At 38.8% G+C, this 22,179-nt stretch overlaps 1 protein-coding gene across 1 annotated transcript in view; it reads left to right on the forward strand.

Annotated features, from left to right (window-relative positions):
* Positions 1-22,179, forward strand: part of CFAP47 (cilia and flagella associated protein 47) — an 801,982-nt gene that overhangs the window by 465,433 nt on the left and 314,370 nt on the right. Inside the window, 2 exon segments of the mRNA XM_053705439.1 lie at positions 15,933-16,076; positions 18,879-19,052. Coding sequence (XP_053561414.1) covers positions 15,933-16,076; positions 18,879-19,052 — 318 coding nt within the window.

Raw genomic sequence — 22,179 nt, forward strand, 5'->3', positions numbered from 1 at the left:
CCCCCTCTCTTCATTACCCCCACCCATCCCTCAAAATAAAGGAAGCACTTTTTTATAGGGGAGGTAAGCTATACCTGAATTGCATACGACTGTATGTGTATCAACAGGATTAAAGCTCAGATCTTATTCTCAGGAGTCCTGCTGTGTGGCTGGTGCCCCTGGCAGCTGCCTGGTTGCTCCTAAACAAGGCCCTGGGGGGGGAGTCAAAGTATAATGATCATGAAAATAAATATTTAAATTTGTGAGATCAGATCGATATTAACCACCCAGCCACTATGAACATTTTTAGTTGGAAGTGAATCAGTCTGAATCAAGCAAGCACTAGAAGCAGTACTTTACTTACCGGCACTGACTATAACTTATTTGGGGATGCAGACCTGCCTCACCTGTGTGACTCGCAATCTGAACGGCTCTATCACACGTGTCCATGTAGCTAAGCTGCTGCAGTGCCGCTTCTATTTGAGCACTTGCAGTCAAAATTGTGTGCATGGGACAGAGGTGGGTGGAGCAGGAGGCTAAGCTGTTTGGTGACACAGGGTGATCATTAATATGTGGACTGGAGTCATCCACACCCGGTCCACATATTTCAGGTGCAGGGGCTCCCATCTGCCTATATGCCAGGCCAGGACTTCATTTGTCACTTTCCGGCTAAATGCTCCTTCCTTCCACAGTTCCACGATGCTTATTAGTTGATGACCCATTGAGAGTGCCCCCCGACCCTCCCCCCCGCATCTTCCGCCATTACCAACAATATTTTTGTGTACCCCCAACCGGCCTGCCAAGTACCCCCAGGGGTACACGTACCCCATGTTGGGAACTGCTGTGCTATATCATTATTTATGCATCATATAATGTTCCCAAATATTCATTATCAAACTTAAGAATTATCGTCACATAAAGTTACAAAACATTTTCTATGATTCATATGAACATTATTTAAACAAGTATAGTTATGTATCGGCTAGATTATGAGTTGTGTGTTAAGGTAAAAAAGCTGCGTTAACAGGTCCTAACGCTGCTTTTTTACTCCCGCTGGTATTACGAGTCTTGCAGGTATAGGTGTACCACACACTTTTTTGGCCTTACCGCAAACCAACTTACGTAAATTTCATAAAGCCTTTTTTCTATGGGACTTCCATAGCGCTGGTATTACGAGTTTGTCCTGGGAGGCCAAAAAGTGAGCGGTACACCCTCTACCGACAAGATTCCTAACGCATTTTAAAGTCAGTAGTTATGAGTTTTACGCTACAAAGCTGTAGCATAAAACTCATAACTAAAGTGCTACAAAGTACACTAACACCCATAAACTACCTATTAACCCCTAAACCAAGGCCCTCCTGCATCGCAAACACTATATGATTTTTTCTCCCTCATAGATTTACACAAATGTGGACTAGGTATATAGGGCTTGATTTATCAAGCCTTCTCCTGCACTACGACTTTAGGTTCTCACAAGAGAACCTGCAAAGTGCAGTCCATATTTATCAAGAAGCGCCGGCGGTCATCAGACTGCTGCTTCCTAAACTCTTCTTCACCTCTTAGGTGGAGAATTTCAATCTCCCTGGGCTTGTCTGACTGGAGAGGTTCACAGCTCCTGACACCAACGTGATTGGTTGTGCACGGGCAGGGGGTGGCAATGCACGTGAGCACAAAATAGCGCTCATGTGCAATGTTAAAATCCGCTAGCAGAATTCTGTCCACCAGAGGCGAGCTGTGGCTGACAGGGGAGAAAATGTACGCCCCTGTCAGCCGTAGCTTGATAAATCTGCCCATAATAGCAGGTTATGATTTTAACATGCCTTAACAGGTATTTCAGATATATCAATTAAAGTATAGTAAAAATAGACTTTGAAGAATGGTAATGTATTTATTTTATGTAAGTAATTTTAATATTTTATGTATGTTTTTTATGTTTTTGAAAAATGGATATTACTTTGCTGAAAAATAAACTGTTTTGTTCATATACTTGTGGGTTTGTCACTTGTCACAAAACTGTAAATCACATAGACGGTCCACAGCACAACCCAGAAACGTCACTTTTTTATCCGTTTGCCAATAAAGTAAGAGATACATTTTACAAGTGCTATTGACTGTCTATGTGATTTGCTGTGTACCTGGGATTTGGTAAGATCCCTGGTCTTCACGTGCACTGTGATTCTTTCTGCTGCATCATCATTATGATTGTCCACAAAACTGAAAGAGACTTTTAGATTCATTTTAGTTTCAAAATTAAAATAAACAGCTTTAAAGAGACATTTAACATTTTGCCATTCTTCTGTAAAATGTTTAATTATATGTGTTAAAAAGCATTGAACTTTATTTTCATATAAAAAAAAATAAAAAAAAATAAAATTGCAATATACTTCTTTCCTAAGATATGGTGAGTCCACGGCGTCCTCAATTAATGTTGGGAATATCACTCCTGGCCAGCAGGAGGAGGCAAAGAGCACCACAGCCACGCTGTTAAGTATCACTCTCCTTCCCACAAACCCCAGTCATTCTCTTTGCCTTTGGTGCAAGGAGGAGGTGAAGTTTGGTGTCTTAAGAAAATTTGATTTATTTCACTTCAATCAAGATTTTATTATTTTGAAAGCCAGAGTAGGTTTACTCTGATCTTTCTTCTCAAGATTGGGTCTAGCTGTACTCCACGTTAGTCTCTTCAGTAGGCAGTGGTGGCTTTCAAGCAGTTAGGAACTTGTGAGGTGGGCCTTGCTGCGTTTTCCTAACATATTTGCTGTCCATAGTATAAAAAGCCAGAGTGGGCTTACTCTGTTCTTTCTGTTTTCTACAGGCCTCTGTGAGGAGTGGCGTTCTCTCACGCTGTGTAGGCTGTCCTCCTGCCGGACGGCTAGACTGCAGGTAAGTGCCTTTTCGTTATCTGGGGCTGGGAGACTGGCACTAAAAGGGTTAAGAAACCTCTCTGCAACTTTATGTGGGACATTATATCCTTTAGAGGGATGTCTTAGGCAGGATGCAGGCACTGTTTGTGACTAAGAGACTAGGGGTTCATACTTGTATGTGTACAAAGATTTTTATTGAGAAAAATAAATGCAAACATGTGAATAATCAATATCCGCGCAGGGATAACATTTGTTCCAATATACACATTTTCTCTTGTTTTCCAAAGTAACTTCAGATATAGTCAAATAAAAGAGGAAAACAAAAAAACATTCAGTCAATAGTACATTATAGCAGACAATTACAGTGGGGTCCTGACATCATTACACTATCTTCGTGGAAAAAAGGTTAAAAGCCTAAGCTTAATGACTGACAAGACACTGATAAAAACATGACCTGAAGTTACAAGAATGATTTCTCATTTTCTAATAATTATTACTGATGTGCAGGAACTGGCATATTCTCATGACTCTCGTAGGTGGGGTGTATGGAGGGAAAGAAAAAAAAAAAAAAGGGGGGGGGGAGAGGGGGAGAAAGGAGGAGGAAATGGGGAGAGATGAGGGGAGAGATGAGGGTAAAAGCTTTGGGGAAAGGGGTAAGGGAAGAGGTATCCAAGGAGGAAGATTAGGTTTCTGAGGGGGTAATTTTCTCTACCCAGGGGCGCCATATGTAAAGGTAAGTGTCAGATGAATCTATGGCCACATATGCGTAGGATTACATCTTGTGTATGAATGAAGCAGTGGCTATGACCTGTCTGATGGATGGGGGGGATTTCTGCTTCCAGGCCTTCACAATCTCTAGTTTGGTGGACATTAGTAAGTATATTGTTAGGTATTTTTGTGGAGTAGTGAGCGGAGGAAACTCCAAATGTAAAATACATGTCTGGGGGCTTAGTGGGCAGGCAATGCCTAGTTGCCCAAGTATATTGAAGAGTTGGGTCCAGAGTGGAGAAATAAGTGGGCAGGACCACCAGATGTGACTCTGTGTGCCTAGATGACCACAGCCTCTCCAGCAGGTAGGTGGATGGGTAGGGTATATCTTGTGGAGAGTGACTGGGACTAGATGCCAACGTACTGTTATTTTGAAGTGTAGTTCCCACAGGGTGGCACAGTGTAGAATTTTCCTGGTAATTAAAATTTCTCTATGCCAAATATCAATATCACAGATGAAACGTAACTCTTTTTCCCATGCTATATGTTGGGATAATTTATGAAGTGAGTATGGTTCAATAAGTGCATTGTAGTGATAAGAAAGAGCACCTTTGATCTGTAAAGCAAGCGACTAACGCCTTTCCCAGTTTGTTGTTTCCCTGAGGGCTGTGATGGGGAATCCCCATGATTTAAGAATAGAGCAGAGGCGGAAAGCTTCGAAATTCAGAGAGCAAGGTAATTGAAGGTTTCTGCATAAGTTAGTATGAGAGAGGGTATGAGACCGGTCATATAGGTCTGAAATGTATTTAACATCGTATTGAGACCATGTAAGTATATGGGAGTCTGGCAGACAAATGAGAGTGCTAGATATTGTCTGTCTTGGGGAGGGGTGGGGAGCTATATTAGGGGAGTGTCTGATTTGGTCCCAAAACTGTAGGGTCTCAAAAATTACTGGGTGAGTCAGTTTAAGGTCTTTTCTATAGTGTGTGGGTACCCAAGGTAAATCTTGTAGCTGGAGGCCGCTAGGTAGTAGGGATAACTCTACCGTTCACCAGGAGGCTGAGTTAGATGAATAACTCCAGCTAAGTGAGTGAGGCGGGCTGCTTGATAGTATAATATGATGTTAGGGAGACTTAAACCGCCGTCAGATACGTGTCTCTGGAGGGTGTGTGTGGCCGTCCTTGGTTTCTTGCCTTTCCATACATAGGATGTGACGAGACTCTGCATTTTGTTTAGAATGGATCTGGGTAAGTTTATAGGGAGGGACCGAAATAGATATATAATTTTAGGGATGAATGACATCTTGATCGCTGCTATCCTACCCGTCCAAGATATCTCCCAGAATTCCCAAGAATCTAATAGCCTACGCCACTCAGGGAGTCTGTCAGAAACGTTTTTGGATATAACAATAGAGGTATCCATACTAAGGTGAACTCCTAACAATTTAACGGACTGTGCGGACCAATGAAAATTATATAATCTCTGTAGGCGGATGAGATCAGAAGAAGGTATGCGTATATAAAGAGCTTCCGTCTTGGAGAAATTTAATTTATAATAGCTTAGAGAGGAAAAGTGTTTGAGAAGGTCAAATACTGCAGGAAGGGACTGAATGGGTTGTGTTAAAAGCAATGTGATGTCATCAGCATATAGTGATATTCTATGCTGTGTTCCCTGGGTGGAGAACCCCTCAATATCCGGGTCTAGTCTGATTGCCTGCGCCATGGTTTCCCATAAATAAACCCATCTCACCCTGTCAAAGGCCTTCTCGGCATCCAGTGACAGGGCGAGCATGGGTATCTCAGCTTCGGCTGCTTGAGTCAAGATGTCCAATACATATCTAGTTGCATCAGGTCCCTCTCTCATGGGGATGAATCCGACCTGGTTAGGGTGCACTAGGGAAGGGAGCAGTTTGGATAACCGATTAGCCAAAATTTTTGCATACAGCTTTGTGTCAAGATTCAACAAAGAGATGGGGCGGTAGCTCCCACAATCTAGAGGGTTTTTACCCGGCTTAAGAATAGTAGTAATAGATGCCACTAAATATTCTGCACGGAAGGAACCCTTTCCCATCACTTCGTTAAAGACTCTGCATAGAACAGGGGCTACTATGTCAACATAAGTCTTGTAGAACTGGCCTGGAAATCCATCTGGGCCTGGAGATTTAGAAATTTTGAGATCTTTAATGTTATCGCTGACTTCTTTCAAGGTGATCTGGGCAGTGAGGTCATGAGAGAGCTCCGGATTAACCGAAGAAAGGTTGAGAGACTCTAAGAACTTTCGGATCTCCTGCGCCTCAAGGAGAGGGGTTGGATCGGAATCTGATAGATTGTACAAGTCTAAGTAGTATGCTCGGAAGGTTTCCCCAATGTCCTTTGGCGAGGTGACCACGCCACGACTCGAATTGATTCGTATGATTTTGGACTGAGAGGTTCTGTGTCTCAATTTAGAAGCCAAAAGGGAGGAGGTCTTATTACTTTTATAGTAATAGATCTGTTTAAATTTTTCCAAGTTTACCTGTGTTCTCTGTAATTCTAAGTCCCTGATCTGTCTCGTCAGGTCAGATATTTGAGTATTTAAATCAATAGTATAAGAGGTAGCAAGGGAACTCTTAAGAGATCTAAGATGACAAGTTAGTGTGGCTAGAGATGAGTTTAGTGCCCTTTTGAACTGAGTTTCCTTAGTTATGTAATGCCCCCTCAAAAAAGCTTTCAGGGATGCCCATATTATTTCTGCAGAGATATGAGGAGTGTCATTGACTTCAAGGTAATTCCTTATTAAGTCTGAGGATTCAAGTTTGAGAATTGGGTGAGTGATTAAATAGTTTTTAAGCCGCCAGGTATAAGGGGGGACGACTGTGGGATGTAGACTTAATGTGAGTAGTACGGCGTCATGATCGGACCATGAGATTGGATGTATTTTAGCTATAGTCACTTGTTCTAAAGCCTGTGAGCTCAAAAAGAGGAAGTCAATACGACTATAAGAACGATGCGGTGGGGAATAAAAGGTAAATTCCTTGTCAAAAGGGTGTAAAGCCCTCCATACATCATATAAATCAAATTTTGCGAGCAGTTTCTGAAATGACATTGAGAGTGGGTGTGTGGATCTCTCCCTTGATGAGATTTTTTGGCCCAATCTATCTAACGTGGGATCCCAAATCATATTCATATCTCCTCCCAGTATCAGCTCACCCTGCTGGATAGTCATTACTAAGTCTAGTAAACGTCTGAGAAATCTAATTTGTTTTGTGTTGGGTGTATATGCGTTGACAATGGTAAACAGTTTATCATTTAATCTACATATTAATACAATGAATTTGGCTTGTGGGTCAATTTCTATGTAGATTGGTTCGTAATTTACCAGAGAGCTAATAAGAACTGCGACCCCTCTAGATTTGGTGTTAAATGAAGCTTCAATAATTATTGGGTATTTCTTATATCTGCAAGAGGGGACCGCGTTGGCGAGCCAATGTGTTTCCTGGAGTAGAGCAACATCAATCTTAGTGTGTTGTAGCATATTTAACATTAAGCTGCGTTTGGTAGGAGAGTTAAGACCCTGAGTGTTAAGGGTTAGGATGCGTAATTGGGCCATAACTACTATATGGGATTGATGGAGAGAATGAGAAGGGTGGGGTAGAAGAGAGGAAAAAGGGGGAGAGAGAGGGAAAGAAGAGGGGAAGGAAGAGAAAAAAAAAAGGGGGGGGATTTATATATGACCTCAGTGATTCTACGAGAGCAAGCAAATAGACTGTATGCACTGTAATACTATTAATATTGAAGTAGAAGGAGTGGGTGATCAGCGGACAAGAGCCGCTCAAAGAGTAAGGGATTGGGTGGTAATGAGGAGATTAGAGTAATACAGAATTAAAGTCACTAATAAATTAAATGAAATAGCTTAAGCAGTGCTCTATGTAAGTAGTAGAAAATGGGGGATGAAGAATGAGGGGGTTAGAATGATACGTAATTATGAGTATAACTAGGTCAGTAAAAACATTATTATAAGAAGTACGCAATGTTGTAGGCAAGTTAGTAAACCAAGTGCTATAGAATAATATAAGTGGGGGAGAAAATCAGGGTGTTTATATGTCTAAGCTGCAAATACTAGAAATCAGTATAAGGGGAGATAGGTAAATGTAATGATAAAGATGAGGGGGGGGGGTGCCGGAATCTAATAAAGAGACAAAGTGAACATTAGTTTGACATGTGGGAGATCTAAAATAAGGATTTTTTTCCCTTTTCTCTCCTTTTTCAAAGAAATCAAATTAAGTAGTAAAGAAGAGAAAGAGTATGCATGTCAGTCATATTAACACAATGTAGTTAAACATATAGCATATATTGATGTTGAGACATAACAGGATCTATGTAGATAGACAACAATAGCAAATCTGGTAATGTAATAACCATATAACATAAAGCCAAAAAGAAACAAAAAAAAAGGAGGAATAATTAAAACAGGAAAACTGAGCTCAGATCAGCACATTATTGTCTTCAATGTGAATCAGCCTTATGGTGTCTAAGATGAGGATTAACTACATTATGTTCGTTTAGTAAAAGGTAAGAGGGAGGTGGTTAATGTATGGAAGGTTCTGCACACATTTGATCAATATAACGTTACTGGTAGTTAAAGTAATGTATTTCTCACTATGTGACAACTCTTATAAGAGGAGAAATGATGTCTTTGTGGCGTTGTTGTAAATTTGGACAGTATAGGTCCTATATCAATGTTGAGAACTAACAACTTCTATGTAAAGAAACAACAGTGGTATAACTGATAATGTATTAACCATATAACAAATAAGAAAAAGAAAGAACAATAAAAGTAGCAAAACAAAGCCAACATCACTACATTACCATCTTCAGTGTGATTCACCTATGCGGTTTCTGGAGTAGGAAATTGAATAAATTATGTTTATTCAGTGAGAAGGTAAAGGGAGGCAGTCAATATGCGGAAAGTTCTGTACACTTTTGATTGATATCAGGGGCCTCCTTGTAGAGAGTGAAGTTCTTTTCTTTTTGCTTGATAGCTGAACCATTGTGGGAGGGGTCTCCACTCTGGAGCAGTGGCACTGAGCTTCTCAGAAGAGGCTGCAAGATCTTTGGGTGTATTTTGAGAACGAAGGAGTCCTGCTGTATGTAGGATCTTATAGCCTTGTTCAAGAGTGGAAACAATGTGTGATTGCTCTTCTATCTGGAAAAATAGCTTAACCGGAAAGCCCCATCTGTATTTGATATTGTTTTGACGTAAAGTCTGAGTTATTTGTTGAAAGGAGCGTCGTTTGTTCAGCGTGTGTGTGGAGCAACTTGGAATTTTAATTCATTAGGGTGAATGTTTGTGAAATCTTTTACCCGGTGCACATTATACTCCTATTAGAGGAGTCTGATGTTTAAGTGGGTGTTTGAGAGTGTGCTTTGTTTTTAACTGCATTACTTTCGTTAGAGCGGCGCCCATTATGATCAAATGCTAAGATTTACTATTTAAGAAGGAGGAGCTATTTGGTCTTTCAGTGGAGTGGATCTCGATGTGTTCCATGATTTGTTTTTCTCTTTATCAGCTGACAGAATGAGGCGCAAAGTTAATTTTAGCTTTGTGCTTCATCTCTGTGCCGTGCTTATGTCCCGCCTCCTTCTTCCTATATATGGCGTATAAGCGCCATTTTAAGCTCTCTCTGAGCCTCCTTTCTTCTCTGTCAGATCGGAGTGATGTCACTTTGGATTCCGTATGTTTTCTTCTACAGAGCTATGCTTCTTATTGAGAAGCTTTTGTTTAGGGGTGTTTTTCCGTATTAGGTATTGTATTTTGTACATGGTTTTTGGAATAACCTCGATGTTTATCCATGGAGATATGATTGCGTTACAGATTACTCAGTGACCTATAGAGGGCGCTAATGTTAGATTATCTAATAAGTGGCGCTGCCACCTCCAATACTGTATCCCTAGAAAAGTTCTCATTAAAAAAAAAGTTAAATTCCACTGATGTTTGGTGGTATTAATGTTTTATTTATAAGTTTGGGTTAATATCAAGCCTTTATACAGAAAATCTAACTTCCAGCATACCCCTTCTGTCAGGTATATAAGTACTAAATGCCAGGACATGTATGTCTCTGTGTTTTTTAATATAGGCTGGTTTTGCCCTGCGGCAAAATTTGTTTAATATACAATTCCGTGCTGCATTTCCTGGAGGAGTTATTTGCCTGCAGAATTGCTGTGGTATCTGTGGTGTTTTCTGTTTTTCCTATACTAAAGGGAAATCGCAAGAGGAACATTAGAGATTTAGATAGTGAGGTTTCTGTTCTGCCTGCTGCTTCTCAGGTTGTCCTTCCTCATAGATCTGATGAGGAGGATATGTCGGTAGCCTCTGAGGGTGAAATTTCAGATTTGGACAGTATAATTCCTTCATCTGATACTGATGGGGTAACCATCAGATGTATGCCTGAACACCTTGTGTATTGCTAAAGGAGGTTTTTGGCTACTTTGGGTGACTCCAATATCCTATCTTTGTCAACCTTAAGATCTAGTAAATTTAATGTTTTGCTAGGATTGCTTTATGGAAGTTGTTTTTTCCTGTTCCTGACCGTGCAAGGGGATTTTTTCATAGGAATGGGAGAAGGCAGGGATTCCTCTTCCCCTCTCTCCTGTTTTTTACTAGATGTTCCTGTTGCTGTCCCCATTAAATATCTTGGTGCACAGTGCCTATAATAGAAGGAGATCTTCTACTCTGGCTAAGAGAATTTGATGCCTATAAAGGAAAGTTGCTCCTTTAAGGATCAATGGACAAGCCAGAAGCTTATATTGCAGTTGGCATGACCACTGGATCTAGCGTGGCTAGGAACTTTTCTTACCCAAGAGAAGAATAGACCGAAAGAGTGTCTGAGTAATTTCCGTTCCTTTCGTAACTCCAGATCAGATCCAGTGGGGGGCAGACTTTCTCATTTTTATCAAGCATGAATACGAGACTTCCCAGATCCATGGGCTGTGGACATAGTACCTCAGGGTTACAAATTGGATTTCAGGACCTTTCCTCCCAGGAGCAGGTTCCATCTCTAAAGATTATCTGCAGACCAGATAAAAAAAGAGGCGTTCTTGATATGTGTACATGATCCTTCCTCCATGGGAGTGATAGTTCCAGTCCCAGTACAGGAACAGGGTCTAGGTTTCTATTCCAATCTGTTTGTGATTCCCAAAAAAAGAGGGAACTTTCTGACCTATTCTAGATCTGTAGTGTCTTAACAAGTTTCTCAGAGTACCATCTTTCAAAAGGGAGACTATACGTTCCATTCTCCTTTAGCCTGTGGCCACACCACCCTGAATGTCCCAGATCTTGGAAGTTAAGCAGGGTTAGGCCTGGTTAGTACTTGGTTGGGAGACCACCTGGAAATACGAGGTGCTGTAGGCTTATGCAAGATGGTCAGTTCATGACGGCCATAGACCTGAAGGATGCGTACCTTCTTTTTGCCATTCAGGCATCATCATAATTTCTGAAATTTGCTTTCTGGACACACACTCTCAGATGGAGGCTCTTCCATTTGGCCTTGCCTCAGCTCCAGAATTTTCTCAAAGGTTCTGGGGGCTCTTTTGACAGTGATTCGGTCTCTGGGAATTTCTGTGGCGCCCTATCTGGATAACATTCTAGTTTAGGCGCCATCTTATCAACAAGCAAAATCTCACATAGAGATCTTGTCTTTTCTACGTTCCCAGTCCCACGGATGGCAAGTGTCAATCTGGAAAAGAGTTCCCTTGTTCCAGCTACAAGGGTAGTTTTTCTAGGGACCATAATATATTCCCTATCGATTAAAATATTTCTGACAGAGGTCGGAAAAGCCTAAATTCTTTCCTCTTGCCTCTCTCTACAGTCTACTGTTCGGCCATCTGTGGCTCAATGTATGGAGGTAATTGGTCTAATGGTCGCTTACATGGGCATATTTGATTTTGCTCGATTCCATTTGAGAGCGCTTCAGTTATTCATGCTCCGTCAATAGAATGGGGACCATGGAGGTCTGTCTCAGTGGATGGATCTAGATCAGTCGACAAGAGGCTCTCTCCCTTGGTACCTTTCTCAGGACCATCTGTCTCAGGGCAGATGCTTTCGGGGAGCTTCCTGGGTGATTGTAACCACGGACGCCAGCCTGCAGGGGCTGGGGAGCAGTTTGCGACTCGTTAAAGGCGCAGGAACTTTGGACTCAGGAAGAGTCTGCTCTCCCCATAAATATCTTGGAGTTGAGAGAGATTTTCAATGCTCTGATGGCTTGGCAGTCAGACAACATAACCTCAGTGGCTTACATCAACCACCAGGGAGGAACTCAGAGTTCCTAAGCCATGAAGGAGGTGGCTCAAATTGTTTAGTGGACGGAAGTTCAAAATGGCTGTCTATCTGCCATCCACATTCCAGGATTGGTCATTTTTTTCTGAAAAGACAGGTAGTGGGAATTCCATCCGGAAGTGTTCAACAGCTTAACCCTCAAATAGGGGGTGCAGGAATTGGATGTTATGGCATCTCGGCAAAATGACAAGCTTCCAAGGTACGGTTCAAGGTCAAGGGATTCACAGGCCACTCTGATAGATGCTCTGGTGGTCCCTTGGGATTTCAGACCTAGTGGAGATGTTGTCTCTCCCACCTTGGAGGCTGCCTCTGAGGAAGGACCTTTTTGATTCAGGGTCCCTTCCTTCATCCAAACCTATTTTCTCTGTAGCTGACTGCTTGTTTTTTTTTAATCAGTTATAGAGACCTTGATTCAGGCTCGCAAGCCTGTTTCTAGAAGGATTTATCATATGATATGACATAAATATCTTTATTGGTGTGAATCCAAGGATTACTCTTGAAGTAAAATCAGGATTCCTAGATTTTTGTCCTTTCTCCAGGATGGTCTGGAGAAGGGTTTGCCAGTCAGTACCCTGAAGGGTACTGACTGACATAAGTGTCTGGTGGACGTGCCAGTTGTGTAATCTTTTTGTCAGGCCCTGGTCAGAATCAGGCCTGTGTTTAAGTTTGTTGCTGCTCCTTGGAGCCTTAACCTTGTTCTTAAGGTCTTGCAGCAGGCTCTGTTTGAGCCATTGCATTCCATAGATAGTACAGTGTTATCTTGGAAGGTTTTGTTTCTTATTGCTATCTCTTCTGTTCGGAGAGTCTCAGAACTCTCAGCTTTGCAGTGTGATTCACTTTATCTTATTTTTCATACCGATAAGGCGGTTCTTCGTACTAAGTTAGGTTTTCTTCCTAAAGTTTTTTCAGATAGAAATATTAATCAGGAAATTGTTTTTCCTTCGCTATTTACTAATCCTTCTTCTCATAAGGAATGTTTGTTCCACAACTTGGATGTTGTGCGTGTTCTTAAATTCTATATACTAAGGATTTTCTCATGTCTTCTGCCCTGTTTGTTTCTCTGGGAAACGTAAGGGTCAGAAGGTTACTACTACTTCTTTTTCTCTCTGGTTGAGAAGTATAATTCATTAGGCTTTGAAACTGCTGGACAGCAGTCTCCTGAGAGAATTACGTTTAATTCCACTAGGGCTGTCTTCTCTTCTTGGGCTTTCAAAAATGAAGCTTCTGTGGAACAGATTTGGTTCCCATCAGTAATTGAGGACGCTGTGGACTCACCATATCTTAGGAAAGAAAACAAAATTTATGCTTACCTTATAAATGTATTTCTTTCTGGATATGGTGAGTCCACAGCCCCACACTTTGTTTTAAGACAGTTTTTTTTACAACACCTCAGACACCTCTGCATCTTGTGTTACTCCTTTTTTTTCCATTTACCTTCGGTCGAATGACTGGGGTTTGTGGGAAGGGGAGTGATACTTATTAGCTTGGCTATGGGGCTCTTTGCCTCCTCCTGCTGGCCAGGAGTGATATTCCCAACAGTAATTGAGGACGCCGTGGACTCACCATATCCGGAAATAAATAAATGTATCAGGTAAGCATATTTTTTTTTCCTCTTTTCTTGTAAAACAATTCTTAAAATTGTCCAGACTCCAGACTTACCACTGACTGCACATTCTAGTCGCCCATTTGTAACTGTCCTTAATTAGCAGAGAAGGATAGCTTTGTTATCCTTACGCTTACTTTTTTTATTTTTAGATGGACAGTAAAGTCAAAATTAAACATTCATGATTCAGATAGAGGCCCTTATTTCTGAAAGTCTGGCGGACCTTGCTGAGACTTACTCAGCATTGCACCAGCAGTTCACAAGAGCTGCTGGTGCAACGCCGCCCCCTGCAGACTCGCGGCCAATAGGCCGCCAGCATGGGGTGTCAATCAACCCGATCGTACTCGATCAGGTTGATTTCCGGTGATGTCTGTCCGCCTGCTCAGAGCAGACGGACAGGTTATGGAGCAGCGGTCTTTGTGACCGCTGCTTCATAACTGCTGTTTCTGGCGAGCCATTCTGAGCTTGATAGATAGGCCCCAGAGCATGCAATTAAAAAAATAAAAAATAAACTTTTCAATTTACTTGTGTTATCAAATTTGCTTTGTTTTCTTGGTATCTTTTGCTGAAGAGTAGATCAGGAGCATGCATGAATCCTTAACAGTCTGGCTATAAACAATGTTGCAAACACTACTGCAAATATCTAAAGGTAGGTGCATGCGTCTAAAAGGCATATGAAACCCCCAAAAAATTATTTTGTGATTCAGACAGAGCAAATAATTTTAACAAAGTTTCCAATTTACTTTTATTAGCAAATTTGCTTCCTTCCCATCATATTCTGTGTTGAAGAGATACCTAGGTAGGCATATAGAGCACTACACGGCAGTAAATAGTGCTTACATCTAGTGCTCTTGCAAATGGATAACAAAACTACTACCATTTAATGCTCCAGAAATGGGCTGTATGCCAAGCTTACGTCTCTGCTTTTCAACAAAAGATACCAAGAGAACGAAGATATATTTATAATAGAAGTAATTAAAAAGTTGTTTAAAATCGCATGCCCTATCTGAATCATTAAAGAAACATTTTGGGTTTCATATCTGTTGAACTCACCTAGGAATACTCTTTACCAAGATAACTAAGCAAAATTGATAATACAGGTAAAAACGAATCTTTGCTTTGAATACATCATTTTTTTACTTTAGAATACCAGTGGAGCGTTATTTAGCATTCCCGCACAAACGTTAACTTCACTAGATGGATTTTGGTTGTGTTTGTAAGAGTTGAAAGTAAAAAGTTAGCATGCAAGCAAAAAAACAGACGCTCACAAAAAGGGGAACTTTGAATATTGTGAGCGTGTTAACGTATTCCCTTATAGAATTCAATGGAGCAGGCAAACCCATATTAGTGTGCTAATCCAACCAAGTTTATAAAGAGTGCAATAAATAGTATTTTTATATTTCACATTCCAATGTCCTTCACATAGCAGAATATGTTCTATTTATTCTGAAATACATTTATATATATATATATATATATATATATATATATATATATATATATATAAATAATTATATATAGATATAGATATATAACGATATATATATAGGAATTTCTACTTAAAAATACTTATTGTAAGGGTACTCAGAGGCGTAACTAGAAACCACAGGGCCCAGGTGCAAGAATCTAAGAAGGGCCCTTGTAGTTCCGTCCCTGAGGGTACTGTTAAATGTATTTTTGATGTTTTTTTGTGCAACTTTTTTGTCTCATGTAACAATTAGCCAGAGCTCTAGAGCTCACGCTAAACTGACACATGTTAAATTTAATCAAACTTATGCGCTTATGCGAACGTGTTTACTTTCAACTCGTAAGACGCAAGCTATTTCCACTGCATGCAAATTGCCGCAAAATAACCCTTATCACTTGTGCACTACACTTAGTGTCCCGCTCGTAGTCCAGATATTAGTGTTAAATGCTTCTTACATTTTTTTCTCTCAAAAAAAATTAAATAATATATAAATATATATATATATATATATATATATATATAATGTGTATTAGTCCTCTTTCATATGAACTACATAACTTAATTGTTTTGTTTTTTTAATGTTTCTTTAATATTGGGATGTAAACCAAACGCCAACAGCAGATGGAAGCAGTATTGCTGGCATACATATTTCTGTTTAGAAAAAAGCAAGTAATATGTTTTAATATTACATACACAATCTGTGTTTGCGATATTTTCTTGGTTGTTCAGTTTACAGTAAACTATGTACTAAAAGTCTTTGGAAATTTTGATTATAATAAACATATATTTTCTGTGTCATTAACTTGATAATGAATAATATTAACTTGATACTAAATAATCTTTATGTTTCTCTTCTTATTTATTAATTATATTGTAAAAATAATATATATATATATATATATATACTGTATATATATTTATATATATTGCTTGTTTAAAATAACTTTAATGCTGTACCAATGGACAAAAACAAAACAAACTTTTGCTGTTCCTTTTTTAGACTAATGTCACTGAACATGAGTGGAAACTGCAAGCTGTTTTGACAGGGGATTTTTTTTATGGCCCACCTTTTCTAACTATACCTCCTGGTGAAACATCACAGTATTCTTTAATGTTTAAGCCTCTTTATCAGTATTTGAGCAAGGTAAGTGCTAATTTAGTTAAACTGATGCCGCTAACAGCAAACATTTTCTATTTTACCATTTTAATGCATAAATTACTGTTTTTTTTCCATTTCCAGTCTTTATATTTAACATAACTTAATTATATACAATGCCACGTACTAAAGGTGCATCATATAATAAATGTGTGATTTATTTTAAAAGGGCATAAAACTGCATAAAAGAAAATGCGCTAGAGAATTTTATTATTGCACTATTGCTTGCTCATAACTACCTTTTTAAAGGGACATGAAACCCAAAATTTTTCTTTAATGATTTAGAAAGAGCATGCTATTTTAAACAACATTTAAATTTTCTTCTATTATCTAATTTTCTTAATTCTCTTGATATCCTTTGTTAAATAGCATATCTAAATAGGCCCTGTAGCTGCTGATTATTGGCTGCACATAGATGTTTTGTATGATTGGCTCTCCCATGTGGTTTGCTTATTCTTCAAAAAAACACTGCAAATACGCACACATGTGTCAAAATATATATATATAAATACATGCATCAAAAATACATATATGTATATAGGGGGCACTCTCTCTCTAAAAAAATATATATATATTTATATATGTATACACAAATTGAAAAACTCAATGTCAGTCCAGAGATAATAATAATAAGCATATGTGTGTTACCACCAACTAGCCACAGTAGTACATTACTGCTCCTGAACCTACCTAGGTGAACAAAGGATCCAGGTGAACCTTAAAGTTTAGTTTTGTCTTTCATGTCTTTCGAAATAAAAAATAAGGCATCTTATTCACTATTCACTGAGGGTCTTGCTGCTTACGTATTAAATATTCATATACTAGAAGCATTACATTATATTTTACTGACCTTACTGACTATGCAAAGTTCTTTGAACTCTTCATGGGTTGTCAGATTGGTGCAACTTCTCTGTCCATTTCACCACCTGAATATGGTAGAATGGATTTAAAATTCTTGTGGAAATAATACCTTTCACTGTCTGTACACTAAACTTAAAGTGATTGGAAATTAGATCATCATTTTTAAATTAAGATCTTGCCCCTAGTATATTCAGAACTAGCAATATTTCTATATGTTTCCATCTCCAGGAAGAGAGACAGGTTTTGTTAACTCAATTCTTTTACCAGGAAGTATCTTGCATCTCACAAATATTGTTTTATTTAAGACCTATGTGAATTTTTAGAGCATAAGATGAAAAGTCAGAGCTTCTCATTTTGCTTCCTAATGAATTCTGACATTTTCACATTGTCTTGTTAGCACTTCTATCCAATTTATTAACATTGATTACCTGTACAAGACCCCAGGCCACATCCGCTGTCACCCTGTAGTCTTCTGTCCCTGCCACTGAAGGCTAAGACAAAAGTCAGCAGGCTGTAACTGTAATCTAGATGCTGGGTCAGATAATGACGTTGGTCACATTGCATATACAGGTGTCACGAGGAACCATGACAATGCTGACATGCATAAAAGGTTTGCAAGATAAAGAGAGAAAGGGGCAATATATATACATAATAATTTTTTACTGCATTGCAAAATATTTGTATAGAGAACACATATTTTAAACGCATTTATAACTAATTTCCTTAACAAGTCTTGCAAAGTTTTGGACATCCAGTGCAGTGCAGGGTACACTTCTTAAAACTCCTCTTGAGGTCTCTTTTTATATACTAATTAGAGGCCAGTTGAAATCTCTTTGTAGCATGTAAATAGGTCAGGCAAACAGCAGCATATTTAAGTATGGATGATGCTCTTAAAGAGACAGTCTACACCAGAATTGTTATTGTTTTGAAAGATAGATAATCCCTTTATTACCCATTCCCTAGGTTTGCATAACCAACACAGTTTTCATAATACACTTTTTACCTTTGTGATTATCTTGTATCTAAGCTTCTACAGACTGCCCCCTTATTTCAGTTCTTCTGAGAGAGTTGCATTTTAGCCAATCAGTGCTTACTCCTAGGTAACTCCTAGGCATGACTCACATGATCTAACACCCTCTAGTGGTGAAAAACTGTCAAAATGCATTCAGCTTAGAGGCGGCCTTCAATGTCTAAGAAATTAGCATATGAACCTCCTAGATTTTGCTGTCAACTAAGAATACCAAGAGAACAAAGAAAAATTGGTGATAAAAGTAAATTGGAAAGTTGTTTAAAATTACATGCCCTATCTGAATCATAAAAGTTTATATTGGACTAGACTGTCCCTTTAAGTCATTATGTTGTATGCAGAAAAAGATACGTTTAGCATAATATCACTAGCACCAAACAAATAGTATTTGTATAATGAAGAAAGAAATCTCTAGCCTACTAGTATTAAAAAAAAAAGAGTAAACAATGATAATTTGGGGTTAAAAAAAATCATATTGACTACAATATTTCTAGAAAATCTTTTATTTTCCATTTAAAAAAGCATATTTAATTTGTAATAGTCCAATTGTAACACATAAACTGAGAATATTAGTGAACGTATGATGGTGAACAAAAAAAAACTAGATTTATAAATGTACTTTCTCTAACTTTATTATATCCAAAAATGGGTTCAATTTCACTGTTGTACAATGCTCACTTTTAGTATGAAATTATTAAGATTATTTTAGCTATGGGGCAGACTTTTCAAACATTGCTTTCATTTAAACAGCTGATGCCATGGACATAAAGGTCAAAAGAGGACATTCCCTTTGCATTTATTTTTTTAGCTGGTTGTGAAACTAATTGTTTGAAGGATGTATTTTGGAAAGTATAATTGAAACTTTCACAGCCAAAGGCTTAAAACCTTCCCAATATTAACAGGGTAGACTAATTCTTCAAAATGAAACAGATGGCACAGAACATATATTTGGCCTCAAAGGCATTGGACAAGAACCCCTGGCACTGGATCATATTGTGATAGACTGCCAAGTAAGGCAAATTACACAGAAGATCCTTATGGTGCCCAATTATACCAACGGCACATTGACATACAAGGTAAGATATTAAAAAGGCTTCCAATGTTTGATTGTTAAAAAAAATTCTCATCAAATGTTATCCATTTAAAAATATTATTGAGGACATATTCTTTCTCCTTAAGTATTTTCAAGATAAGTAAAAGCTGATGTTTTTTGAAAATGTATTGGGATTTATTTGATAAGACTCTCAAAACATAGTAAACTGAGTCAGTAAAGAAATGAAAAACTTCAACTACCAAAGGTGGTTACCATCTAAGTAGGTATAATAACTATTTAATAGAAAAGTAATTATTGGCATATTATACTAGGATACTTTCTACTACAATAGAGAAATGTTAAAGTCATAAATTATATTTTTGTGATTTAGACGTCACACCACCTTTACTGTCTGAATAATGCATAAGTGGAAATATTTTCCAATTATTATTTAACCCCTTTATTGTGAAACCTATATATTAAAACATACAGTATTTTTATCTATTACATAATTCATATTTTGTGAGGCAACAAATACATTGTATAATCACATTTTAATGGATATATATATATTTATATGGATATATATATATATATATATATATATATATATGTGTGTGTATATGTATATATACAGTTATATATATATATATATATATATATAAATATATCAATCTAATATTTTTAAAATATCTACAGGTACAATGTGATGCTAATTTAATTGAATTATATTCTGTAATGTATAATTAACATTATACAGGTTATTTACTATATTTAGTATTTTCTATATATTATGTATGAAACAGCGAGAGCTACTCTAGAGCCCTTGCGACCAGATTTCCTTCCCGAAATGTAAGAAGCAGCGGTCATTAGATCGCTGCTTCCTACACTCTTTGCCACCTCTAAGGTGGCGGAGATAAATCACTGAAAGCTCGCTCTCGGTGATTGACAGCCCCTTCAGTTGCGTGATTGGTCGTGCAAATGAAGGGACGGGTATTACACACTCTGATGAGTGTGTAATGATACATACGGGCCAGCGGATGAACAGATCTGCTGCCCGTATGCAGCGAAGGCAGGTGGAACAGCTTTGCAAGTTAAGAAGCTGTCCACTTGCCTCTTAATACATGGGGCCCTATCGTGAAATACTAGGACCTAATGGATTAAGGCACCTAGGGAATTCATACACTCTCACTCAAAAAATTAAAAAATAAAACATAATAAAAATACAAGGTCAGTAAAAGTAGACAGTTTAGTTCTCAAATGCATAAGCATGAAAAAATATGTCCAAACAAACTTCATACTAATTAGTAAAAGTAAAATTTGAAATGCTTTGCTGTTTTAAAACAGCACCCTTTAGACTATCCTTGTGGAATAAATGTTCCTGGATTATTTGCTGTGGCAAATCAGTTGCAAATTTGAACAAACACACACACACACACACACACACACATATATATATATATATATATATATATATATATATATATACACAAACACACACACACACAGTATATCACAAAAGTGAGTACACCCCTCACATTTTTGTAAATATTTTATTATATCGTTAAATGTGACAACACTGAAGAAATGACACTTTTCTACAATGTAAATCAGTGAGTGTACAGCCTGTATAACAGTGTAAATTAGCTGTCCCCTCAAAATAACACAACACACAGCCATTAATGTCTAAACCGTTGGCAACAAAAGTGAGTACACCCCTAAGTGGAATTGTCCAAATTGGGCCCAAAGTGTCAATATTTTGTGTGGCCACCATTATTTTCCAGCACTGCCTTAACCCTCTTGGGCATGGAGTTCACCAGAGCTTCAGATGTTGCCACTGGAGTCCCTTTCCACTCCTCCATGATGACATCACGGAGCTGGTGGATGTTAGAGACCTTATGCTCCCCCACCTTCCATTTGAGGATGCCCCAAAGATGCTCAATAGGGTTTAAGTCTGGAGACATGCTTGGCCAGTTCATCACCTTTATCCTTAGCTTCTTTAGCAAGGCAGTGGTCGTCTTGGAGGTGTGTTTGGGGTCGTTATCATGTTGGAATACTGCCCTGCGGCCCAGTCTCCGAAGGGAGGGGATCATGCTCTGCTTTCAATGAACTGTAGCACCCCAGTGCCGGCAGCACTCATGCAGGCCCAGACCATGACACTCCCACCACCATGCTTGACTTTAGGCAAGACACACTTGTCTTTGTACTCCTCACCTGGTTGCTGCGACACATGCTTGACATCATCTGAACCAAATAAGTTTATCTTGGTCTCATTGGACCACAGGACATGGTTCCAATAAACCATGTCCTTAGTCTGCTTGTCTTCAGCAAACTGTTTGCGGGCTTTCTTGTGCTTAATATTTAGAAGAGGCTTCCTTCTGGGACGACAGCCATGCAGACCAATTTGATGCAGTGTGCGGCATATGGTCTGAGCACTGACAGGCTGACCCCCCCACCCCTTTACCCCCCACCCCTTTAACTGCTGCAGCAATGCTAGCAGCATTTATATGTTTATTTCCCACAGACAACCTCTGGATATGACGCTGAGCACGTGCACTCAACTTCTTTTGTTGACCATGGCGCAGTGATGTGCAGTCACTAGAGGCAGGTGAGGCAGTGCTTCACCTCTCATATGGGCAAAAATAAATATATTTTTTTTATTGGCTTTAAAAAAATAAAAAAAATTGCTATTTTTTTTCCCCAGCATTTTTTTTTCACAGCTACATGTTGTGCAATGGAGAGGCACAAGCAGGTCTGCCCACCATTACACAACATGCTGCGCCATCTACTGGATGAAAGTGGTTAAGATCATTGCATGGCCCATTATCTGCTTATTTGAGGCAGTCCCATTTGGGCTGACCCAATCCAGTGAGAGGCATTAGTAAGTGGAATTTAGGGTTGGGGCTGGATGTTAAATCATATAAAACAAAACAAAAACGGAAAAAAACAACTTTCATTTAGTTTGTTGCTGTCCTGTGAAGCTGACAGCTTTGCTAAAGTGAAAAAGAGAGTTCTGTTCTTCCCCTCTAAGTGCAGTGGAATGTTCCACTGTCACTTCCTGAATCCTTACAGAGCAGGAAAGGGAGAGAGGCAGAGAGAGCAGTGTTTCATTCACATTTTATTGTAGTAAGTGCTGCAGCCGTAGATTTTACTGAAATGGATTCTGTAAG

Source organism: Bombina bombina, chromosome 3, assembly GCF_027579735.1.
Source record: "Bombina bombina isolate aBomBom1 chromosome 3, aBomBom1.pri, whole genome shotgun sequence".
Classification (NCBI taxonomy): domain Eukaryota; kingdom Metazoa; phylum Chordata; class Amphibia; order Anura; family Bombinatoridae; genus Bombina; species Bombina bombina.